The sequence below is a fragment of the Artemia franciscana genome, chromosome 4, assembly GCF_032884065.1.
Source record: "Artemia franciscana chromosome 4, ASM3288406v1, whole genome shotgun sequence".
In the NCBI taxonomy this organism is placed as follows: domain Eukaryota; kingdom Metazoa; phylum Arthropoda; class Branchiopoda; order Anostraca; family Artemiidae; genus Artemia; species Artemia franciscana.
This window is the reverse complement of record NC_088866.1, coordinates 46,557,346-46,579,848: the sequence shown is the minus strand read 5'-3', so window position 1 is coordinate 46,579,848 and position 22,503 is coordinate 46,557,346. Positions and strand designations below refer to the sequence as shown.

Genomic DNA, 22,503 nt, shown 5'->3' with positions numbered 1-22,503 from the left:
TATTTTGTGGGTAAAAAGGGTTACAGTATCTAAATAAGTTTGAGAACCACTTGTCCAAGCCATTAGTTACTCTGCAGTTTATCCAAACAAAGGAGTTTAGTCACGTTTGATCAACTTTCCTCAGTGTCTAATAGAGTAAATATTTTTTTTTCTTTTGCGAGTATTTTTTTTTTCAATAAACTTCGCCATTTCTAACATTGTTACATGTAATCTGGACCACACCCACATAAAAAAGCTAAGCTATGTATCTGTATAGGGTTATAAAATTCATGACTTGACTAGAAACTTGTACATGAAGATTATATTGTTACAAAAGAAAATAAGAGAAAAATAATTTTAGTAGAAAGGAAATATCTTTTTATGTGCTTACATGAACAGAAGATTCGATTCTCTGCTGAAACGTGTTGGGATTTGTTGAAGCTAAAACCTTTGAAAGCAAAAAGATATATTCAGTTGTATATTCGGTTATAATATTGTGATTTAAGATTTCCAAACTTTCTTGAGTCAAACCACATTTAACAAACCTGAGGTTGAACACTTCTAAATAATTTTAAATCATTGTAATTTTTGCTATTGCTATAAAATTGTAACTAAGGATGGAACTGCCTCAGTTAGCACCTCTCAGTAACACCCACAGCATGGGGACCCTTAGAGTGGGTACACCTCAGTGGCGTTTCCATTGAAAAACAAGAGCTAAGAGCTCATATGGCACTTGTGACGAGGTATGAAGAGCTAAGAGCCAAGAGATCATATGGTATGAGCTCTAACAAAATTCTATGAATCAATAGATTGATTTAAAAGGAAAATAAGAGGCTTAATGCCGGTCAGGATTTAAAATAAGAGCTCTGAGTCACGATGTATTTCTAAATATCAAAATTCATTAAGATCCTATCACCCACTCATATGTTATAAATACCTAATTTTTTCTAATTTTTCCTCTCCCTTTAGCCCCCCAGATGGTCGAATCTGGGACAACGACTTTATCAAGTCAATTTGTGCAGCTCCCTGACACGCCTACAAATTTTCATCGTCCTAGCACGTCCAGAAGCACCAAACTCGCCAAATCACTGAACCCCTCCCCCCAACTCCCCCAAAGAGAGTGAATCCAGAACGGTTCCGTCAATCACGTATCAAGGACATTTGCTTATTCTATCCACCAAGCTTCATCCCGATTCCTCCACTCAAAGTGTTTTCCAAGATTTCCCCCTCCAACTCCCCCCAATGTCAAAAGATCTGGTCGAGATTTGAAATAAGAGCTCTGAGACATGAATTCCTTCTAAATATCAAATTTCATTAAGATCCGATCACCTATTCGTAATATAAAAATACCCCAATTTTCACGTTTTCCAAGAATTCTGGTTTCCCCCTCCAATCCCCCCAATGTCACAGGATCGGGCCGGAATTTAAAATTAGAGCTTTAAAGCACAAGATCCTTCTAAATATCAAATTTCATTAAGATCTGGTCACCCTTTCGTAAGTTACAAATACCTAAATTTTCAAAATTACCACCAAAGAGAGCAGATCCGGTCCGGTTATGTCAGTCACGTATCTTAGACAGGTTTTTATTCTTCCCATCCAGTTTCATCCTGATCTCACCGCTTTAAGTATTTTCAAAGATTTACGGTACCCCCAAGTGCCCCCCCCCCCAATTACGCTGAACCCGGTTGAGATTTAAAATAAGACATCTGAGTTATGAGGTCCTTACAAATATGAAATTTCATTAAGATCCGATAACTCCTTCGTAAGTTGAAAATACGTCATTTTTCTAATTTTTCAGAATTAACCCCCCCCCCATAGAGCAGATCCGTTCCAATTATGTAAATCACGTATCTAAAACTTCTGCTTATTTTCCCCACCAAGTTTCATCCCGATCTCTCCAATCTAAGCGTTTTCCATCATTTTAGGTTCCCCCACGCCAAACTCCCCCCAATGTCACCAGATCCGGTCGCGACTTAAAATAAGAGCTTTGAGACACGATTTCCTTCTAAATATCAAATTTCATTGAGATCCGATCACCCGTTTGTAAGTTAAAAATATCTCATTTTTTCTGATTTTTCAGAATTAACCCCCCCCCCCCAACTACCCCAAAGAGAGTGGATCCATTCCGGTTATGTCAATCATGTATCTAGGACTTGTGCTTATTTTTCCCACCAAGTTTCATCCCGATCCCTCCACTCTAAGTGTTTTTCAAGTTTTAGGTTTCCCCCTCCCGACCCCCCTCCCCTCCAATGTCACCAGGTCCGGTCGGGATTTAAAATAAGAGCTCTGAGACACGACATCCTTCTAAATATCAAATTTCATTGAGATCCGATTACCCGTTCGTAAGTTAAAAATACCTCGTTTTTTCTAATTTTTCAGAATTAATCCCCCCCAACTACCCCAAAGAGAGCGGATCCGTTCTGGTTATGTCAATCATGTATCTAGGACTTGTGCTTATTTTTCCCACCAAGTTTCATCCAGATCCCTCCACTCTAAGTGTTTTCCAAGATTTTAGGTTTCCCCCTCCCAACTCCCCCCAATATCACCAGATCCGGTCGGGATTTAAAATAACAGCTCTGAGACACGATATCCTTCCAAACATCAAATTTCATTAAGATCTGATCAACCTTTCGTAAGTAAAAATACTTCAGTTTTTCATTTTTTTCCGAATTAACGGGCCCCCTACTCCCCCCAGGTGGTCAAATCGGGAAAACGACTATCACTAATTTAATCTGGTGCGATCCCTGATACGCCTGCCAAATTTCATCGTCCTAGCTTGCCTGGAAGTCCCTAAAGTAGCAAAACCGGGACCGACAGACAGAACGACAGACCGACAGAATTCGCGATTGCTATATGTCACTTAATTTTAGCTATTAGTTTGCTAAAATTTTATATGAATGCATAGGCTCCAGGTCACTTTTTACATGTTATTCCAGTTTATCTTAGACTGTTACATTTTGAAATCAAATGAATCCTCCCCTAAATATCTACACAAATATATTCTGTTCCATGGGGCTAACAAAAACACTTTTAATGGCATACAACATTTTTGAAAAAATAAAATAAATGAACAGTCGTAGAAAAAAAAATTCAAGGGGGACATTCCTTTATTAAGCTTTATTCATCCTAGTTCGATTGTCTGTCATTGTTTGTCTTCACCTCCCTTCATATAGGCTAACGTCAAAACCTGCTGAAGTCACTGTGCTGAATTTTCTTGATTCCCAAGTATGTTTTATCATGTTAGGTTATTTTCAATTAGTAAATTATATCACCTGATGTAAAAAATAAACTTTTTTTTTCGTTTTATTAGTAAAACACATAGAATTCCAGGAGGAAATAAATTGTAAAATTACGCTAGAACAAAAGATTATTGTGTTAAATTACCTGGTATTTAGAAAAAGAAAATCTAGCTATTAATCATGATATGATTTAAGTTTAGATTAATAATCTAAAGTTTGATAAAAAAAAAGTTGTTAGTAAGGTACAATCAACCTTCTTGGTGCGATTCTTGGTTTCACATAGCCTTTTATTTGTTAATCTTATCCCCCAAAAGGAGTTGATTATTCTTAATTTACTATTCCTACATAATACATCACTAAGAATCTAAAAAAAAGTTCTTAATTTTATTGAAACATGCCCTACACATATTTGTTTTCCCTACTAATAAAGAGAAGAATAAATAAACCTTTTTATGAAATTAAATAAGAAAAACAAGTTTTTTTAACTGAAAGTAAGGAGCGACATTAAAAATTAAAACGAACAGAAGTTACTCCGTATATGAAAGGGACTGTTCCCTCCTGAACGCCTCGCTCTTTGCGCTAAAGTTTGACTCTTTCTCTCAACTCTACTTTTTAAAACAGTAAAAACTTGTTTTTTCTTTAACTTCTGAACGTATTTGAGCTAATGCGTGTTCTGATTTCGGTTCTCCGCAGATGAATAATTAAAACGAAATTTGCATGTTTATTTTTTGGCTAAATGAATTTCTCATAGTTTTGATCGAACCATTCTGAGAAAAAGGAGTGGGGAGGAGGCCTAGTTGCCCTCCAATTTTCTGGTTATTTAAAAAGGCAACTAGAACTTTTCGGTTTTTTACAAACGTTTTCATTAGTAAAAGATGTACGTAACTTACGAATTAGCTTACGTAACGAACCTCTATATTCGTATGTTTTTATTGCGTATATGAGGGGGCTCACCCACTCGTCAATACCTCGCTCTTTACACTAAAGCTTAGATTTTGTCCCAATTCCTTAAAAATGACCCCTGAATCACAAAGGCCATAGAATAAATAGTTGAAATTACCAGATGCGTAATATCTTCTGTTCGTTTTAATTTTTAATGCAGCTCCTTACTTTCAGTTGAAAAAAACTTTTTCATATTTATTTTTCTATTTTTTTTAATAATGCTAGAAAATCCTGCGCCCCCTTCATGGAAATTTTCTTCCCCCATGACAAATATCTCCGTAGAAAGTCCCCCCCCCAAATAACCTCCTATTCTCAACCCCTCCCCCAACCAACAAATTCCCACTAAAACGTCTGTATACTTCACAATAACCATTATTATATGTAAACACTGGTCAAAGTTTGTAACTTGCAGCCCCTCCAACGGGGATTGGGGGAGTAAGTCGTCCCTATAGACATAGTTTTAAGGTTTTTCGACTATGCTGAATAAAAATGGCTATCTCAGAATTTTGATCCGACGACTTTGGGAAAAAATGAGCGTGGGAGGGGGCCTAGGTGCCCTCCAATTTTTTTGGTCACTTAAAAAGGGCACTAGAACTTTCCATTTCCGTTTGAATGAGCCCTCTTGCAAAATTCTAGGACCAATCGGTCGATAGGATCACCCCTGAAAAAAAAACAAAAAAACAAAACAAAACAAAACATATAAACACGTATCCGTGATCTGTCTTCTAGCAAAAAATACAAAATTCCACATTTTTGTAGATAGGAGCTTGAAACTTGTACAGTAAAGCTCTCTGATGCGCTGAATCTGATGGTGTAATTTTCGCGAAGATCCGATGACTTTTAAGGGGTGTTTTCCCCTATTTTCTAAAATATGGCATATTTTCTCGGGCTTTTAACTTTTGATGGGTATAATTAAACTTGATGAAACTTATATATTTAAAATCAACATTAAAATGCGATTCTTTTGATGTAACTATTGGTATGGAAGCCGGGTCGCTCCTTACTAGATTAAATAAAAAAAACTAGTTTTTTAACTGAAAGTAAGGAGCGACATTAAAACTTAAAACGAACAGAAATTACTCCGTATATGAAATGGGTTTTCCCCTCCGCAATCCCTCACTCTTTACGCTAAAGTATTTAATTGTTTTAAAAATTAGAATTGTGGCAAAGAGTCAAACTTTAGCGTAAAGAGAGAGGGATTGCGGAGGGGAAAACCCATTTCATATACGGAGTAATTTCTGTTCGTTTTAAGTTTTAATGTCGCTCCATACTTTCAGTTAAAAAAACTAGTTTTTTTTATTTTAATTTCTGAACGTTTTTGAATTAATGCATGTTTGATTTTGGCTCTCCGCACATAAATTATTCAAATGAAATTTGCATACTAATTCTTTTTTGGCTAAATGGCTTTCTCTTAATTTCGATCAGACGATTTTGAGAAATAAGGGATGGGGAAGGAGGCCTAATTGCCCTCCAATTTTTCGGTTACTTAAAAAGGTAACTAGAACTTTTAATTTTTAATCGAACGTTTTTATTAGTAAAAAATATACGTAACTTAAGAGTTAACTTACCTAACATACTCTTATACTCTTATATTTTTATTATGTATATGAGAGGATTTGTCTCCTCGTTAATACCTCGCTCTTTATACTAAACCTTAAGTTTTGTCCCAATTTTTTAAGAATAACCCCTGAATCAGAAAGGCCGTAGAATAAGTAGTTGAAATTACTAAAAATACTTTAGCATAAAGAGCGATGTATTTATCTCCTCCTAAGTACCTCGCTCTTTAGGCTAAAGTATTTTTAGAACCCCTAATATCCTTAATAATCTCTTTTCGTTTTAAGTTTTAATGCTACTCCTTACTTTCAATTGAAAAACTTTTTCATGTTTATTTTTTATTGTTTTTTTTTATAGTAATGCAAGAAAATCCTGCACCCTTTTCATTGAGTTTCTCTTCCCCCATGACATATTCCTCAAAGTAAAGATCCTCCCACATAGCCCCATCCCCGCAAACCAGCCCCACAAACCAAAAGAATCCCCCTGAAAACGTCTGTACACTTCCCAATAACCAATACTGTAAGTAAACATTGGTCAAAGTTTATAACTTGCAGCCCCTCCCCCAGGGACTGTGGGGGAGTAAGTCATCCCCAAAAACATAGTTATTATGGTTTTTGACTATGAGGAACAAAATGGCTATCTCAAAATTTTGATCCGTTGATTTGGGGAAAACATGAGCGTGGGAGGGGGCCTAGGTGCCCTCCAATTTTTCTGGTTACTTAAAAAGGGCACTAGAACTTTTCATTTCCATTAGAATGAGCCCTCTTGCGACATTCTAGGACCACTTGGTAAATGCGATGATCCCTGGAAAAAAAAACAAAAAAAAAACAAATAAACGCACCCGTGATCTGTCTTGTGGCAAAAAATACGAAATTCCACATTTTTGTAGATAGAAGCTTGATGTTTTTGCTGTAGGGTTCTCTGATACGTTGAATGCGATGGTGTGATTTTCGTTAAGATTCTATGACTTTAGGGGGTGTTTCCCCCTATTTTCCAAAATAAGGTAAATTTTCTCAGGCTCGTAACTTTTGATGACAAAGACTAAATTTGATAAAACTTATATATTTAAAATCAGCATAAAAATCTGATTCCTTTGATGTATCTTTTAGCATCAAAATTCCGATTTTTAGAGTTTCGTTTACTATTGAGCCGGGTCGCTCCTTACTACAGTTTGTTACCACGAACTGTTTTGATCTTCGTTACCACGAACTGTTTGATAAAAATCCTGTCATACCCCTGACAAGATGTTTCCTCACAGTAGTTGTTTAATAGTAAAGTTTGCATTTTCTATCGCCGTGGCAAAGATAAAAGGCTCATCCGATTTGTTTTCTTCCCATTTCCTTGGAGATGGAAGGTTAGCTTAAAATGTTGAAATGTTTTTTTTTCTGCGGTCAGTCGAATAGAAAGTTCCGAGTTTTTTCAAGCCTTTACTTCTGATTTCCAATATATATAAGTCTCTTTTTTCATTGTTAACAACACCATAGTACTAACTTGGGAAAGAGCGAAATTCCCCCCGTATGTTTTTTTTCTGGCCACTTCAAGTGGAAGTGGTTTTGTTAGAAGCGATTTGACGATTTGACGCCAGTCAGCCCCGGTTTATGCCCGTTTCACCTTGGTATGCCTCCATACCCAGGTTTCAGTACCCAAACCCTGTATTTTTCACATATTTGTCGAACGCTTTAATAAATATCACTCCAGGGATGGTATGAACCACACAATCCTAGGGGTAAGGGTCCTAAATTACGCTAATTTGACGTTGTTCGCAATTTTTTTTTCTTATCTTTGTCTGAGACAAAATTTAGTGACGTTTGCTTATTTTTCATTTTCCATCTATTTTTGAGATGAAGAAGATGGATACAACACACAGTCATCCAATTTGCATTCCATCGTATCTGCCGAAAATTTCAATTCTGATTTCTTTGCTTTGAATGTACTATGGTCCAGTTTAAAATTATATATACATTAGCAGAACCCTCATAATTCATCATTCTAACTCATAATTCTGCGGATTTTGGAAACATCTATATGAGTTTAAACTAAATTTTTGGTTTATTCAAAGTGATGAATCCTGAAAAAAAAATGATTAACCGATGCGACAGCATGCAAAAGTGTCAACGACATTTCGGAACTAAGAGATTAAATAATATTAAATATTATTTAATATAAATAATTATATAAATATTTAATATAAATTAATATAAATAATATAAATATTTCGATATTTCAGATTAAATAATCTGAGGAATAAATAGCTTAGGTAAGTGGTTCTCAGCTGATATTTTTACCATGCCCAACCCTGGCATTTCTAAAATCACTATGTCCGCTCGTGATATTTAAATTGTGTTATTCAAAATTTTTCACCTGAAGGAAAATTAAATCGGCATTAACTCTGTATCTTTTTTCGAATCATCCTCTAGCCATATTTTATGCTATTTTTTTCTGGTATAATATGATAATTATGCTGATTTTTTTTCTGTAAACAACACCTTTTAGCGGTGCATGATGTCATTGCAATACTATCATGTATCTTTTTTGCTCTTCAAATACATTTAAACGTAAAGTCATACACACGAATTTTTTTTTTCAAAATTAAGACTCTTGAGTAAGCTCAGTCAAAGGGTGCAAATCGTGCAGTTAACCCCACTAAAATAGTACCATATCCCACTGGCAGGGCCTCTACCCCACTTTGGTATTCACAGACTTAGGTGAAAAGGGATAATCGACATAGCTTGCTTATTTCGAGGGAGTCATTTGTTAATCTACAGACTGTAAAAAGGTGTCACATAACAACTTTGGCACTTGACAATTCCATCTTATGCGTTGTTTTCTTTGAACCTATTATTAAAAAAGGATTTTTGTTGGGTGCAAAGAGCAAAAAATAAAAATAAACTAAAAACTGGTCTGCAAAAATTGGTTCCGTGAACCGTAATATTTCTTTAAATCTGTACAATTCTGAAAAACTAGAACTTTACTGAAAACACAAACTTGACGCAGAATGTCTCTGAAGTCAAGTTGAGAATGGTGGAGAGGCGCAATAGTAGTTCATGTTTGAGTTCATGGGAGTCAAACTGCAATGAATCACCTTTAAAACTACAAGAAGGCCAATAATAAAAAAGGGTGCTTTCACACTCCTCTAACCTCGCTTAGGGTCAAAATAGGGTCAAAGAGATGGAATTTTTCAATTCCAATGGTATTATATGTCTTCCATAGTTTATCTAATAGGAAAGGATATAATCCATCAAATAGTACACGAAGTAAAATTTTGATTTTTCTTCCCTCCTCTGACTTTACTTAGGATAGAAATGGGGCACCAAGTGATGAAATTTTTCAATTCCGATGTCAGTTTCCTCCCAGTTCCCAGAAAAAAATGTATTTCTGTATGGGCGATTTTGGGTATGTCATTAAACGATCTTTTTTCTGAACGTTTAGGGGGCAAAAACATTGCTGTTGCTAAAACAACGGGTCAAAACTATATTTTTACTGGATTGTGAAAAAATAAAGACAAAACGCAAACCCAAGAAAAATAATAGAGTTTGTTATAAACAGTTTAGTTAAGAAACTACTATAGCTATTAGCGAATGGAATCCAAATGAAAGAGAAATTTCAATATCAATATATACATCAAAGGAATTAGCATTTTATGGCTATTCTGAACACTCCTTGTTTCTGCATCTATATTTCGATTTTATGAAATCTAAACGTTGCAAGCCTTCTCGTCTACTGGAATTTCCAATATAGCATGATGGAAAACCATTCTGTACACAACCGTTTTATTGTGTAATATATATTAGCACTTTTGGTTGGTAGTAATATTTTTAAAATGCATTTTGTAGTTTGAAATTATTTTATGCTTAAACTGTATTCACATTATTATTGAAGTACTCCAGGCTGTGTAAAAATCTAAAGTCTGTACAATTTTTTAATAGCTGAATACCTTGGGCAGGTTGAACCGTCACCTTTGGCAAAAACCGAATATCATTCATTTAACCAAACTGCAAATTTTCAACGCCCTAGTCGGTTCTGTGATGCTTTATGGAGCTGAAATTTGGCAAGTACCAGCCGCAACACTAATGGCCATCGATAGATTTCACTTGAAGAGTCTGCGAAGGATAGAAAGTCTACGGTGGGTCGACATCGTGAGTAAAGAGAAGCTGCTACATCTCACAAAGTAGTCCCGGTTTTCCACCCAAGCAGCCGAGCGTACCTTACGGTGGTTTTGACATCTACTTTGAATAACCCGCACTTACCAACAAAGACTATTTTCGACTTTGACCCTCTCAAAACCGTTTGGAAGCATAACTCATACTGATTCATTATTAGAAAGAAAATTTTGTAGGGAATTTGAATACCATTCTAAAGTCAAGACTTAAAAAGCAGTTTGGATCACACGCTCTTTTGGATGCGAGGCCAAGTTGAATAGCTTGCCGGCAGAGGTAATTCCCAAAAATCCTTCCTTCGACGCATTCAAAGGAAGGTGGAACAAATACCTCAGCAAGGGCATATCTAGGGGGGTTTAGTGGGTTCCACCCCCCCCCCCCCGAAATGTTTGTATTACTCGTAAAAACGTAACAAAAATGGATACAAACATTTTTTTGTCCATTTTTTTAGCTTTTTTGGGTGACCCCCCCCCCCCGGAAAAAAAACTTTCTGTAGAACACCAACACTACCCCAAATCACCATCAATAAATAAATAAAACTCAAAATGAGCATATATCAAAATAAATACCCGGTCCAACACAAAACGAGCAAAAACTACCATGAGTACAACTGACAGCCCTCACTCCTTCTCAAGAACAGAACAAAATTTGCACTTTACTAAGAAAAAAAATAATAAGAAATTGACCGTGGATTGGTAGTTTAATATACGTATTAATAAATAAATAATAAATATTTATTTGTAACCCACTTACATCAAAAAGATAAATAGTGGAGTAAAGACTTGAAGAAAAACGGAAAACAAATAAAGAAAAACAAAAATGTGATACAAAAAAAAAACGAGAGTCAACAAAAGACATTAATCATACAAACGGATCAGACCGTGGTGAGGCGACAAATGCCGATACGCCGTTTCTGAGAGCTCTTTGTGTAGATCAGTCAGCTTCTCAGTAATATTCGGAAGATGGAACTTTTTGATTATCTTTCGATTCCTATACCACAGAGGAAGATAGAGAAGAAATTTACAGAAACGGAAATAAGAGGATCGAATATCGCTAATATCTTTTTTCTTAAATATAGGGTAAAGCCCAGAAAGGTAAAGAACAGAATGATCGGAAAAAGTAGAATAAAACTTACCAAGGGCAATACGATTGTATTTCCCTCGATTAGCTACAATTTTAGAGTAACCAATCTGGATTTTCACTCTAGCATCCCAGACAGCACGCTCCCGAAGAGTTTTAAGATTTTTTGTAAGTGTTATACCCAACCACCGGATCGAATCTACATGAGGGATAGAAAAATTTTGAAAAATTAGAGGCCTAGGAGAAGAAGGAACATTGAAAGAAAGATACTCACATTTATCAACATTAAGCGAAAGACCGATTTTAGTAAAAGAAGAAGAAACTTTATGAACCATCTGCGATAGACTGAGTTTAGACCGGCTAATTAGAAGAATGTCATCAGCATAAGCAAGGTAAGAAATATCACTCAAACCAACAAAACACATAGAAGAAATATTCTCAAGAATACCAGAGATACAAAATTTGAAAATACTGAGAGATAACACTCCACCCTGCCGTACGCCCCGGCGAACAAGAACATTAGAAAATGAAAGGGCACCATTAGTTTTAATTCGGAGATAAGAAAAACTATACCAAAACTTTAGAAGAAAAATAACTGAAAGGTTAATACCGTGACTAGAATAACTTGTGTCTGAGTCAGGGAAGGCGGGAGAACCGAATCAAGCAATTTCGAATAAAGCGCGTGCACTGCATAATTCACTTTGGAAAATATAACTGAATAATGGTCAGACCATGCAGAAGGCGTAATGGGGCAATTAGGATTTGCCGAGTTATTTAATTTAGCTGAATTAATCACTTTGTCCCAATCTTTCTTATTGGTAGGACAGTCTAACCCTTTGTAACGGCTCGATCGCAGACATTTCTTAAACTCACGCTTAGTTTTTTGTTTTATTTCAAACACACATTCCCAGCTAATGGTCGACTGTTAGCAACCCATATACGCAGCCACAATTTGGCTTTATTTTTCATACTTTTCAGCTCAGGGTCACACGACCAGATTGGTTTCCTTGTACTTTTCCTCACTCGCTCCTGAGGGACAGCAACCTCCTCAGCGCGTTTTAAACACCACACGATTTGGTTGTAATAATGATTCAGATCGTAATTACTTTTAGTAGGACTAACACTCAGCTGGAGTAGATGAAAAGGTACACGTAAAGAACCAAGGAGAATGGCCAGGGTTGAAATATATAATGGCATATTAACATTTTTCCAATTACTCCGCACAAACCATTTAGAGGCAGGAGCACAAGCCTGGTCAGTACTGTCTTTTCTAATCGAAAAGCATAGCGATAAAGGAAGGTGATCAATATCTTGCTCATCTTCGTGGACATGCACTGTTGAAGATGTAATGAACGGGGAACAAATCACGTGATCAATATCCGATAAGCTGCCGGAATTATGCACATACGAGAAAGGTAGATCCTTCGCAATTATTCTGTAATCAGGGAGACAATCAAGTAGGTTCACAGTACGAGCAGAATCACGTTCATATCTCCAATAATAATAAATTCGTACCCATTTTTGCTTATACTTTGAAGGAGAGTTTTCAAACTAGAGCATGCTTTGGAGAATTTATTAAGCGATATCATATTCTTCCCATCATGAGGCAGGTAAGTGTTTATCAATACGGTTTTACCAAGTCTTATAGCCAATAAATGTTCATCAGAGAAATAGCATGACGGAGACAGAAAGCTGAGCTTTTGTTTTATAATACATGCTAAACTCCCTGAAGGCCTTCCAAAAGTAGATTTAGCAATTGTTGTGAAAACAAAGTGGGCGGAACTGCGGCGCAGGAAATTAACACTCGTTGCGGTCAAAAGATGTTCCTGAAAGCATACAATGTCAAACTTACTGTACAGTTCATCAATGGTCAGGTCCTTGTTTTTCGTCCCATTAATATTGAAGGACACGAGTGATACTGATTCAGACATTAGTTTGTTTTCGGTAACTTGCGACTGACAATTGCTTTCAATTTAGGGCAAGTGAGGCTAAACGAAACATGATCACCTCCACAGTTTGCGCACTTAGGTGACAAATTGCAAGGCGAGTCTCTATCTGAAACATGAGGACTGGCACATCGCGCACATTTTGGTGTAACACTGGGACAAGACGACTGGATATGGTCAGGGGATCGGCAATTGTTACAGCACCGGGGAATCGCTTTGAACTCATAAACACTTAGGATTTCGTATCCTACTTTGAGACCATATCTAAATGCTTCGATTCTAGATGTTGCATCGGAGAATTCAAGTTTTACTGCAAGCGATTTCCCTAGCCTAGAGGCACCAGAAACACCAGGGCACGATATCAGGTGGGACAGTTCAAAATCAGGCGGGATTCCCTTCAGGAGTCCGAAAAACTTCTTGGTTAGAACTTTCGCAGAAGAGCCAGTAAACGCACCAGTCACCGATAAGCGGAAATCTTCAGCAACTGACTTATCTATATTGATAAACAGTTTGTCACGAACGGGACGAATGTTAGTGATTGATTCGTGTCCATCAATCTGATCTATCAGATCTTTTCGTTTTATTGGGTCCGAAAGGGTAGATGGAAGGTTCGACACAACAATAGTAGCATGCGAGTCGGGAATTGCAGGTTTCGGCAGTTGGGGGTAATTCAGTTCATAAGCATCCAGCTTGGTGGCAACAACCTTGAGTAGTTGTTCCACACGATTCACCTTTGTTGACAGCCTAGAATACGCGACTGCTGGCAAAACCGGGACCTCGGTTGGAGACTTGATCACATAAATCGGAGTTGATACCTCCTCAGAGTCCAGTTTCTTAATAAAATCAAGAATATCTTTCACATTGTTCGCAGAAGCTTTCGCACCGATGCGCCGGGGGCAATTATCATTAGGCGCAACCTTCGCCCAAAATTCGCTTTTCGCATCAGCAATAACACCGCATTCAAAAAAGTCTATTGCGTGCTGAATAATAGTAGCGTCTTCAATACCTTCTTCCCAGTTATTTTGCAAAAAGTTCATTACCGGGCAATGCACATACTCGCTGTTATCCATTATGTTATATATATGGCTATCCCCTGAATTCTGGCCTTATGTAAACATTCCTTGGAATGAACTGAACAAATTCAAAGCTATACTTTTCACATGTCTTGCCGATATAGATACAATTTTGTGCCACTATAATCCTTATTATTGCCAAACTGGCATACAGCTCTTTGATTTTATATGAAAATGTCTTAATTTAATAATGCCGAAAGTTCAATTTATGCAGCGGACAAAAACTTCAATTAATCCAAGTTATTCATTGACGTCAGATATTCCACTTGGTTATAGATACTGAATGAATATTATTAATAATTTATAAGACGTAAAAATGTTATTACTATTTCGTAACTACTGAAACAATTCAGTGTCTAATTAAATCAGAATAAAAGTCCTTTACCAATAACTGGTTTGAAACTGAGATAAATCCTTTTTAAAAGAATAGATAGATCTTAACTATTCAACGACTGAATCAATACTATTCTGATACTTGTTCTATAAAGTTCTAATAGTTTTTTATTTATTAAAGTAAAAAAAATGAAAACATTTTAAAGATTTTTGTTTTTAGTAAAGTGCAAATTTTGTTCTGATGTTGAGAAGGCATGGGGGTTGTCAGCACTACTCAGGTTAGTTTTTGCTCCTTTTGAGTTTCACTCGGTTATTTATTTTAATTTATATTCGTTTAACTTTCATTTATTTATTAATGGGGATTTGTGGTAGTTTTACACTTGGAAGATTATTTGACTTTATATTGTTCATTTTTGGCTTAATGGAGCTCTTTACTTTTCTTTGAAACCCTTGTTTTGTGGAAAAAATTGTTTAAACCAATTTATGTTCGTTTTTAATGACATATTGTTTTCATGGAAAAGAAATATATTTTATAGATTTTTAGTTTTCAAACAGTTCGTGGTAACAAACTGTAGTAAGGAGCGACCCGGCTCAATAGTAACCGAAACTCTAAAAATAGAATTTTGACACCAATAGTTACATCAAAAGAATCGTATTTTATTACTGATTTTAAATATATAAGTTTAATCAAGATTAGTTTTACCCATCAAAAGTTATGAGCCTGAGAAAATTTGCCTCATTTTCGAAAATAGGGAAAAACACCCCCTAAAGGTCATACAATCTTAACAAAAATCACACCATCAGATTCAGCGTATCAGAGAACCATATTATTGAAGTTCAAGCTCCTATCTACAACAATTTCGAATTTCGCATTTTTTGCCAGAAGACAAATCACGGATGCGTGTTCATTTGTTTTGTTTTTTTTTTTCCCCAGGGGTGATCGTATTGACTCAGTGGTCCTAGAATGTCGCAAGATGGCTCATTTTAAAGGAAATTAAAAGTTCAAGTGCCCTTTTTAAGTGACCGAAAAATTGGATGGCCCCTAGGCCCCCCCCCACGCTTATTTTCTCCCCAAAGTCACCGGATCAAAATTTTAAGATGGCCATTTTATTGACCATAGTCGAAAAACCTAATAACATGTCTTTGGGAATGACTTACTCCCCCGCAGTCCCCGCGGGAGGGGCTGCAAGTTAGAAACTTTGACCTGTGTTTACATATATTTAAGGTTCCTGGGTAGTGTACAGACGTTTTCAGGAGGATTTTTTTGGGTTTAGGGGAGAGAGTTGAGAGGAGGGGTTATGTGATAGGATATTTCCACGGAGCAACTTCTCATGAGGGAACAGAATTTCAATGATGGAGGAGCAGGATTGTCTAGCATTATTTGAAAAAACAATGAAAAAATTAATGTGAAAGGTTTTTTTCTACTGAAATAAGGAGCAGCATCAAAACTTGAAACGAACAGAAATTATTATGCATAGGAGGGGTTTAACTCCTCGTAATACCTCAGACTTTACGCTAAAGTATTTCTAGTAATTTCAACTATTTATTCTACGGCCTTTGTGATTCAGAGGTCATTCTTAAGGAATTGGGACAAAATTTAAGCTTTAGCGTAAAGAGCAAGGTATCGACGAGGGATGAACCCCCTCATATACGCAAGAAAAACATACGAATATAGAAGTTCCTTACGTAAGCTATTTCGTAAGTTACGCATATTTTTTACAAATGAAAACGTTCGTAAGAAATTAAAAGTTCTAGTTGCCTTTTTAAGTAATCGAAAAATTGGAGGGCAACTAGGCCTCCTCCCTCTCCCCTTTTTTCTCAAAATCTTCCGATTAAAAGTATGAGAAAGCCTTTTAGCCAAAAAAAATTTATGGAATTTTAATACCAATAGATATATGGTTGCTTCCTCATCAACGCCCTGCTCTTTACGCTATAGTTTTTTGGTGTTTTAAAAAATATAGTTAAGAGAAAAGAGTCAAACTTTAACATAAAGAGCGGGGCGTTGATAAGGAAGAAGCCTCTTTTATATACGAAGTAATTTCTGTTCGTTTTAAGTTTTAATGTCACTCCTTACTTTCCATAAAATTTTTTTTTTTTTTTAATTTTCTATGAGAATCTATAATTTAGCTTGCTACTTTTATGTTGAAAAAACTTTTTCAAATTTTTTTAATTCTGACACAAAAAGTATTGTTCAATCTTTATATTATACCTCCTCTAACTGAGCTAAAAAAAACTTAATAATAGTAACCCCAAAAATTTCAACTTAATACCCTCAGTCGTTCTCGATATATTGCTGAGGTTTCTTATAGGCAACCGTGCACACAGTGCCTTTTGATTTAGTTTTAAATCAAAATTTAGTTTTAAAGCATAACAGGCAAATTGAATAATTTAAAGACCATTTGACATGCCTCCAATATCCCTAGAGACTTATTTGCTAAACCGTTCTACTGTGCTGAACAAAATGGCTGTCTCAAACTTTGACTGGATTTATTCGGAAAATTAATGGGCTTGGGACGATGGCTGTTTGTCCTCTAGTTTAATTTTGAAACAGTTCGTTGTAATGAACTGTAGTAAGGAGCGACCCGGCTCAATAGTAACCAAAGCTCTAAAAAAAGAGCTTTATATAAATTTCATAACGTTTAATCTTGCCCATCAAAAGTTAAAGGCCTGAGAAAATTTGCCTTATTTTCGAAAAAAGGGAAACGCCCTCTAAAAGTAGTAGAATCTTAATGAAAATCACAACATCAAATTCAGCGTATCAGAGAACTCTACTGTAGAAGTTTCAAGTTCTTATCTACAAAAAGGTGGAATTTTGTATTTTTTGCCAGAACAAAGATCTCGGATGCGTATTTATATTTTTTTTTCTCTAGGGGCGATTGTATTGACCCAGTGGTCCTAGAATTTTGTGAGAGGGCTCTTTTAAAAAAATTAAAAGTTCTAGTGCCCTTTTTAAGGACCAGAAAATTGGAGGGCAAATAGGCCCTCTCCCACGCTAATTTTTTCCCAAAGTCACCGGGTCAAAATTTTGATATGGCCATTTTGTTCAGCATAGTCGAAAAATCTAATAACTGTGTCTTTGAGGACGATTTAATCTCCCACAGTCCCTGGGGGAAGGGCTGCAAGTTATGAACTTCGCCTATTGTTTACATATAGCATTGGTTATTGGGAAGTATACAGACGTTTTCATGGAGGATTTTTTCTGGTGGTGGGGGAGGGGTGTTGGTTGAGGGTGGCATGAAAGGATCTTTCCACGGAGGAATTTATCATGGGAGAAGAGAATTCTTATGAAGGGGGTGCTGGATTTTCCAGCATTATTTTGAAAAACAATGAGAAATTAAATAAATAAATAAGGTTTTTCAACTGAAAGTAAGCAACATTAAAAGCAACATTCAAATTCAAAATGAACGGAAATTATCATGTAAAGGAGAGGGTTCTTCCCCTCCTCTATGCCTCGCTCTTTACACTAAAGCAGTTTTTGTAATTTCAAAGGAACTATTTATTCTAATTAAACTGCCTTTGTGATTCAGAGGTCATTCTTAAAAAATTTGAACAAAATTAAAAAATTTAGCGTAAAGAGCGAGGTATTGACAAGGGGGTGAGCCCTCATATACGTAGTAAAAATATACGAACATAAAGTTTGTTACGTAAGTTAATTTTTAAGTTACGTATAATTATTACTAATAAAAATGTTCTAGATGTAAACTTACAGCCCTTGAGGACTGTATGAAGGCTGACATCCCCAAAGACATAATTACTGGATCTTTCAACAATCCTGAACAAAAAACTATCTGAAAATTTTGACTGGATGTGTTTTGGGTAATGATAGGCTTAGCCGGGGGATGGTTACCCTCTATTCAGTTTTGACTCTTAAAAAGGGTACTAGAACTCCGACTTCCAATCAAATAGCCCCCTGCGATCCAAAGTTTATTTGACCACCCTTTCCATAAAAACATGATATACCCCGGCATAACTTACAACCCTTGCCCCTGGCCTCGGGACGATTGTGTCTATCCTGAAAGTATTGTTACATGTTATTTGGACTATTGCGAACAAAATGCGTTTGGGAAAAAGAGGATCTCAGGAGGGGGGAGGGGGGCTATTTACCCTCTATCATTTTTGAATTTGAAAAGGGAAACAGAATTACACATTTCCAATCAAATAAGCCTCCTCAAAAGCTTACACGACCACTCCTTCCATCAGATCTTTATATACTACCAGGGTATAACGTACATCCCTTGTCCCCAGATCCTTGGGAGTTGTGTAATCTTAGGACTACGTTTTGGACGAATGTCTATCTCGAACTTCCTATCAGATGTACTTGGGGAAAATAAGATGGCTGGGAAGGTGGGTGGGTGGGGGGGGGGGCTAGCTGCCTTCCGATCCCTTTGACTCTTAAAAAGGGCACTGAAACTTCTGATTTCAAATCCGATGAGTTCCCTCCCAATTCATACGACCACCCTTTCAATAAAAACCTGTTATACCCCCAGGGTATAAGTTACCACCCTTGTCCCAGGAGCTAGGGGGACGGGGATGTTTTCATCCTCAAAGACATAATGTCCGGACCTTGCAATTACGCTGAACGAAACGGCTATCTATAAATTTTGATTGGATGTGTTTTGGGAAATGGTGGACGTAGGGTGCTTGTTGTCCTCCATTCACTTTAAGCCATCAAAAAGGGGACTAGCCCTCTCAATTTCCAATCGAAAAAGCCCTTTTCCATTTTCTACGACCACTCCAACAAACAAACAAACAAAATTGTGTTTGTTGGGACAATACATTGGACTAACATCACTCTTTACTTCGGCAGCACTATTGCACTGCCTATGATCTTTGGACTATTTTTTGAACAAATGGCCTTCTCAAAATGTCTATCAGATGCATTATGAGAAAATACGACATATGGTGGGTTGATAGCTGACCTCTGATCACTTTGGCTTTTAAAAACGGCATTAGAACTTCCTATTACCAGTCCAATGAGCCTCCTCCAAAACTTATACGACCACCCTTTCTATAAAATATAAAAATACGACAACCCAGAGTATAACATACAACCCTTGCTTTGAGGGCTATGGAGGAGGGGGTCGTCATACTCAAAAACCTAATTTTCAGGCCTTTCAACTACGCTGAAACAAAATGGCTATCTCAAAATTTTGATCGAATGTGTTTGAAGAAATGGTAGGCGTGGAGGGCTGGCTGCCCTCCAGTCACTTCCTACTATTAAAAAGGGGACTATCCCTTCCAATTTTCAATCGAACGAGCCCCTTTGAAGTTTTTACGACAACTCTTTCTATACGAAGTGCCCTGGTACAAAAATAAATAAATAAATAAAACATTGTGCCCACATCGCTCTTTACTTTCATTTGAAAGTATAGGCAGCGCAATTGCGCTGCGTATTATTTTTTTTAGCAATCAAAATCCCAATATAATTAATTTGAAGCAAATCGGTGAATAAAAATACCTATAAATATCAACTGATAACATTTTCAAACCCTAAGAGGATTCACTTAAGCCCTGGTAAAACTTTAGCGTAAAGAGTGAAGGTTTAAGGGTGTGACAGCCCTCATTAAATATAGGATAATGTCAGTTCGTTTGAGTTTTAAATATACTTTTTACTTTCATTTGAAGCTAAGAGTTGACGACTCAGATGTTCTTAAAAAATGGAGTAGAAAAAGAATTCAAAGTGGTTTTTATTTCGTCAGACTACATTTACCTGCTGGTGATTTTCCCGCTGAATATGAATACGTGATTCTATGCATTGTCGTGTCTCTAAGAAGGCCTTTCTTTGTGCTATTTCACTGGGATAGTGAGTAAACATTCCAGCAAAATTTGTGCAGACAAATATGACAGCGTTTGCAACAATCTGAAACAAATATATATATAGTTAGAACTGTGGCTAAATGATTTGCACCAAAAAACGAAATTAAAGCAATTTTTGATGATACTGATTCACTGGTGACGCTATTTCATAATGTTATTATTGAGGTAATTATTGAGGTTATGTGGACATTCCTGTGTTGACTTTTCATGGATACTGAACTCCAAGAATGGTGACTGCAGTAGTACTATGATAACAATCAAACTCTATTTGCAAATTACGTACTTTATGTATTATGATTTCAATATTAGAAATAGATCTGTAAGTAATAGCCATGGGAATCCTATAGTGCTAGCTTTAATGACAAAAAAAAAAACATATTTTACTATAATATTAGCATCAGGAAAATAATCAATAACCTAAGAAATCTTTAGTGAACTCTAACACGATGTTCATAAGGTATACTAAATATATTTCCTTTTCGCTGCTTATTTATTCCTGAATTGGTCATAGATATGTATCAACTGCCCTGGGAATCCTGAAATAGCACCTTTCATGAAAACCAAACATTTACAAGATAAGCGCTTCTTTTGATTTTGAATTAAAATCAAGCTACCATCAAGCCATGACTAATTGGATAGAAAGCCAAGACATATAGTTTGATTACGAACAGTCATGCTACAAAGTTGATGAGCTTTGATGATGACCTTTAAACCATTTAGGAGTCAAATTAGTTAAAAAGTGTCTAAAGGTTTCAAAGTTGGTATATGCCCAAAGGGGATAAGAGTGTTGAAATGGATTCCGACCCAATTGTCCGTATAATGGATATTGGGAGACCTAGTGTCCCTTTTAAGATTCAAAATTAAATGAGGTCAACCAGCACCTCTTGCCTTTTTAGATCCCCCTCCCTCAAAACAGATCAAATTTTAGACAGCCATTTTCTTTGAGACAGTCATTTCCATTTTCTTCAAACTAGTCGAAAAGTCCTATTACTATGACCATGGGATTAAAAGCCTCTTAATTCGTTGATAAAAATTAAAAGCCTTAATCTAATCATTAATACTAAGAGAATGAAGTTAACTAAGAGTAATGAAGATAGACTAGTAAGAACGGCATATGAACAGATGTTGAAATGTGGTTTAAAAACCTCGTGGCCATCCCAAATTAAATCATTACTAGAAAAAGTAGGAATGCCTCATTATGGAATAATGGTCTTTGTTCTAGTGATGTAGCAACATATTTAGAAGGCCAGGTAAGATTTATATTAGAGAGTCAGGAAATTCAGCATTGGCAAGGGCTGGTTTAAGATTCTACAACTCTACAACATTATAATCAGGCAAAACCTAGTTTTGGAGAGGAAGTTTATTTTAAATTGAATTTACCGGCTATGATTCTACTTCGTTGGATTCAGCTTAGGGCGAATTGTTTTCCAATCCAGAACAGGCAAAAAACTTTCGACAAAAATAAATGATAGTTGGTCCTGGTATGCGGTATGTTTGTCCCCTTTGTAAAGATGATGATGAAGACTTGGATCATTTTCTCCGGAAATGCCCGGTGCTCTTGGATTTAGGGGAAATTATTTGCATGAGATTAATTTGATGCTTTCGGGTATTCTGCAAAATAGTAACCCAACCGCAATATTTCGAGTGGGAGTGTATATAGATAAATCCTTATAGAGAGAGAGAGAGAGAGAGAGAGAGAGAGAGAGAGAGAGAGAGAGAGAGAGAGAGAGAGAGAGAGAGAGAGAGAGAGAGAGAGAGAGAGAGAGAGAGAGAGAGAGAGAGAGAGAGAGAGAGAGAGAGAGAGGAGAGAGAGAGAGAGAGAGAGAGAGAGAGAGAGAGAGAGAGAGGAGAGAGAGAGAGGAGAGAGAGAGAGAGAGAGAGAGAGAGAGAGAGAGAGAGAGAGAGAGAGCGAGAGAGAGAGAGAGAGAGAGAGAGAGAAGTTTTATTAATATTAAATAGAAGACAATACAAATACAATTCAAAATCGAATTACAATCCACATAATCCCCCTTCGAAAGGCTCCATGGCCAGGGATATAAGGGGGATAAAAAAATTATTATACAAGCAATAAATTTAATATAGGCAATCACATATAGCAGTTTACAGGCAATATATTAATGGGGGATACAATATAAGCAACAACTAGAAGGAGAAAAAAAACATAGAGAACATACCTGAGGCCTGGGAGCAAAGTGCAGAGAGGAAAACCACAACACCACTAACAAAACACAGGGGGTCATCAACTCCCTCAGAGGAAAAAATAATCTATTTGATTCTTTATTAAAGGATCCTTAAGAATCGTTTTAAAAAGTCCCAAACGATTTACATTTCTGCACTGAAGGCGGTAGTGAATTCCGGACCTTTTGACAAGCAATGTGGGGAT

General features: G+C 36.4%; 1 protein-coding gene across 2 annotated transcripts in view; it reads right to left on the bottom strand.

Annotated features, from left to right (window-relative positions):
• Window positions 1-22,503, bottom strand: part of LOC136026504 (adenylate cyclase type 5-like) — a 300,964-nt gene that overhangs the window by 154,418 nt on the left and 124,043 nt on the right. For both annotated transcript variants that reach the window (XM_065703133.1, XM_065703134.1), the window contains one exon: window positions 20,014-20,163. In XM_065703133.1, the coding sequence (XP_065559205.1) occupies window positions 20,014-20,163 (150 nt within the window). The remainder of the gene's footprint in view (window positions 1-20,013; window positions 20,164-22,503) is intronic.